Source organism: Microtus ochrogaster, chromosome 1 (assembly GCF_000317375.1).
Source record: "Microtus ochrogaster isolate Prairie Vole_2 chromosome 1, MicOch1.0, whole genome shotgun sequence".
NCBI classification, from domain to species: domain Eukaryota; kingdom Metazoa; phylum Chordata; class Mammalia; order Rodentia; family Cricetidae; genus Microtus; species Microtus ochrogaster.
In genome coordinates, this window is record NC_022009.1 from 11050133 (window position 1) to 11052911 (window position 2779).

General features: G+C 55.3%; 1 protein-coding gene across 1 annotated transcript in view; it reads left to right on the forward strand.

The window, feature by feature from the left end:
• The first annotated feature begins 901 nt into the window (after positions 1 to 901).
• Pygl (glycogen phosphorylase L) overlaps positions 902 to 2779 on the forward strand; it is a 36550-nt gene continuing 34672 nt past the window's right edge. Inside the window, exon 1 of the mRNA XM_005343198.2 lies at positions 902 to 1290. Coding sequence (XP_005343255.1) covers positions 1048 to 1290 — 243 coding nt within the window. The 5' untranslated portion in view covers positions 902 to 1047. The remainder of the gene's footprint in view (positions 1291 to 2779) is intronic.

Consider the following 2779-nt stretch of genomic DNA (forward strand, 5'->3'; position numbering starts at 1 on the left):
GGGGAGGGGAGGGGAGGGGAGGAGAGGAAGACAGACCTCTGACATGGACCCTGTAGATGGTTCAGCAGGTAGAGGCATCTGCTGCCAAGTCTGACCCACATGTACCTTGAAGGAGAGAATCAATCTCTGTAAGCAGTTCCGACCTCTACACACCTGTGCGCACATACGAGGACATTCATGCGTGTGCACAATACAACGCATACATTTTGAAAAAGATCTTAAAATGCCACATTTACCTTTCCAAAGTCTGAAACACACACTGCCACCACCAGCTGAAGCTTGTTTGTACACTACATATAAAGCAACTGATTCCATGAGTAACCTCTTCCACACACACACACACACACACACACACACACACACACACACTCCTCTTACCCCTGTGTCTCGCTTGGTTTAAACACACTGTTAACAAGGGGTCTCAAGTCGAAGTCTTGTCCCCAACTGAGCCTGATACTTCTACTCAACAGACTCCGTCCCCTTGACTTTTAAGCGCTGCTGGCTGGCCCCAGCCTGGGTCTAGACATAAGAAACCCCAGTCCTGTGCACTCAGAAAATAAATAAAAACAACCGAGGCTCCCTAAAGATCCAGGATGGGGCGATGCCAAGGGCTGGTAAGCCAGGCTGAGCAACCTTGGTTAAATCACCCTGACCCTACAGTAATGTCGCCCCAGGAAGCTACAGTGGCGCCTTCTCCAGCTGAGAAATGGCAACCTGGGTGAACGGTCCGGACGAGGCCTCCTACCCCGCCCGCACACAGGTCTGAGACTCCGCGCGCTACGTGACCGAGAGGTTCTAGGAGGCAGGCCGGGAGGCGGTGCCCACAGCCGCGGCGCCGCCCTGGGGGCTCCCTTGCCGCCCCCTCCCCCGGGGGTGGTGTGTGCTCCGGACGCCGCGGGTGGGCGGGAGCTGGGGTGGGGCGGTGCCGCGCCGAGGGGTGGATCACAACTCCCCAGAGCCTCAAAACCTTCTCTGGAGACCGAACCGGGCCAGTCCTGCAGCCCCGCGCCGCGCCCCGCCCGCTCTGTTGTCCCTCCACCAGCAACCATGGCGAAGCCCCTAACCGACCAGGAGAAACGACGGCAGATCAGCATCCGCGGCATCGTGGGCGTGGAGAACGTGGCGGAGCTGAAGAAGGGCTTCAACCGGCACCTACACTTTACGCTGGTCAAGGACCGCAATGTGGCCACCCCCCGCGACTACTTCTTCGCTCTGGCGCACACGGTGCGCGACCACCTGGTGGGGCGCTGGATCCGCACACAGCAGTACTACTACGACAAGTGTCCCAAGGTACCCGGTGGAGGGCGTTTGCCCTCCCTCCACACCCTGTCCTCGTCCCGACAGCGGGGCCTAGATCTCACCTCCCCCGCAGCTCTGTGCCACCAGTTCTACTGTGTTGTGCGATCCGGAGACCCCCTGGTGGCAAGAGCACAGGCCTCCCTTGCCCGTGAACTTAGCAAACTTTATGGAGTGCCTACTCAGCACTTAACTAAGGGGGACCCAGAGCCTCCTTTATGGTATTGCAAGTCAAGGTTCCAGGCCCCTGACAGTCCGGGGCGGCCGCGGGAGGGGGGCTTGGAAGCACCGAGCTTAATGTTTAGGGAAGTGTGGAGCTCTTCTGCTAGTGACCCCGCCCAGGCCTCAGGGCTGCCCAGCCTAACTGTGCAGCCGAGAGAAGGGGGAAGTCCCGGTCCACTACTACGAACGGAAGCTGCAGTTCCTGAACTTTCTGATTCCTGCAGGATGGGTCAGGCCAAGCCTGAGACTCACCCGCGTATATCCCGGTGAACACACTCTCCTCCCTCCCAGAGACCTGTCCCAGACATGGGGGACGCCGCCTTTTCGCTCCCCTTTCTGCCAAGGGCCAGAATGCGGAATCTCTGGGGGTGGTGGACTTGTAGAGGGAGCAGCACCATCCTGTCGTGACCAATCTAGGTAGAGAACAAAACAGGTACTGAAGGTTAGGGAGGACCGGGTAGGAAGAGGGAGTGCGAGGCAGCAGCCTTATGAGGACAGAGGATGTTTTGAGAGAGGAAAGTGGAAAAGCCCACTGTGGGGTGATGTTGAAAACGATGAAAGCAGATTCTGGAGGCAAGGGGAAATGCGTATATACACTTACTAGGCGTTTTAAAAAATATAAAAAACACCGAGAAAAGTTATCTCTACTGTTTGCGCCTGAGAACTATAGGGATTTCTAAAGCTGAGGAATAAACTCCCGGCGGGTGTAAAGATGCTTTCACAGAGATGTAAAGATGCCTCCCCCCCCCCCCCCGCCCCCAGGAGCCTGCCTTCCAGGCTGCTGCCCAGACAGAACAGCAGCGAATGTGTGTCCTTCGAAATCTAAACGTGTAGAAAACACTTGGAGCCTACATTCATCTACTGTATCTCTTTATTGGTGCAACATATTTTATCTTGCATCAAAAACTTTTAGGACTAGTACAGAATTTGTCTGGGTTGGAGCCAGATTTCAGGAATACACAGACAGACAGACAGACACACACACACACACACACACACACACTGTAGCATTTAGCATCCTAACACAGAGAGTTTTGTCCTTTTGTCCTTTGTCCTCCAGTGCTAATCTTCCTGGTTCTCCAGCTAGTTTCTCTCCTGACTCTTCTTTACTATACAAGCTTAGAGCAAGCAGGACAGGGTTACACTGCAGGGCAGCAATGAACATGTTGTGTAACTTCTTAGAAGAGCCTGGTCTACAAGAGTGAGTTCCATGACAGGCTTCAAAGCTACAGAGAAGCCCTGTCTGGGGCAGGAGGGCGGC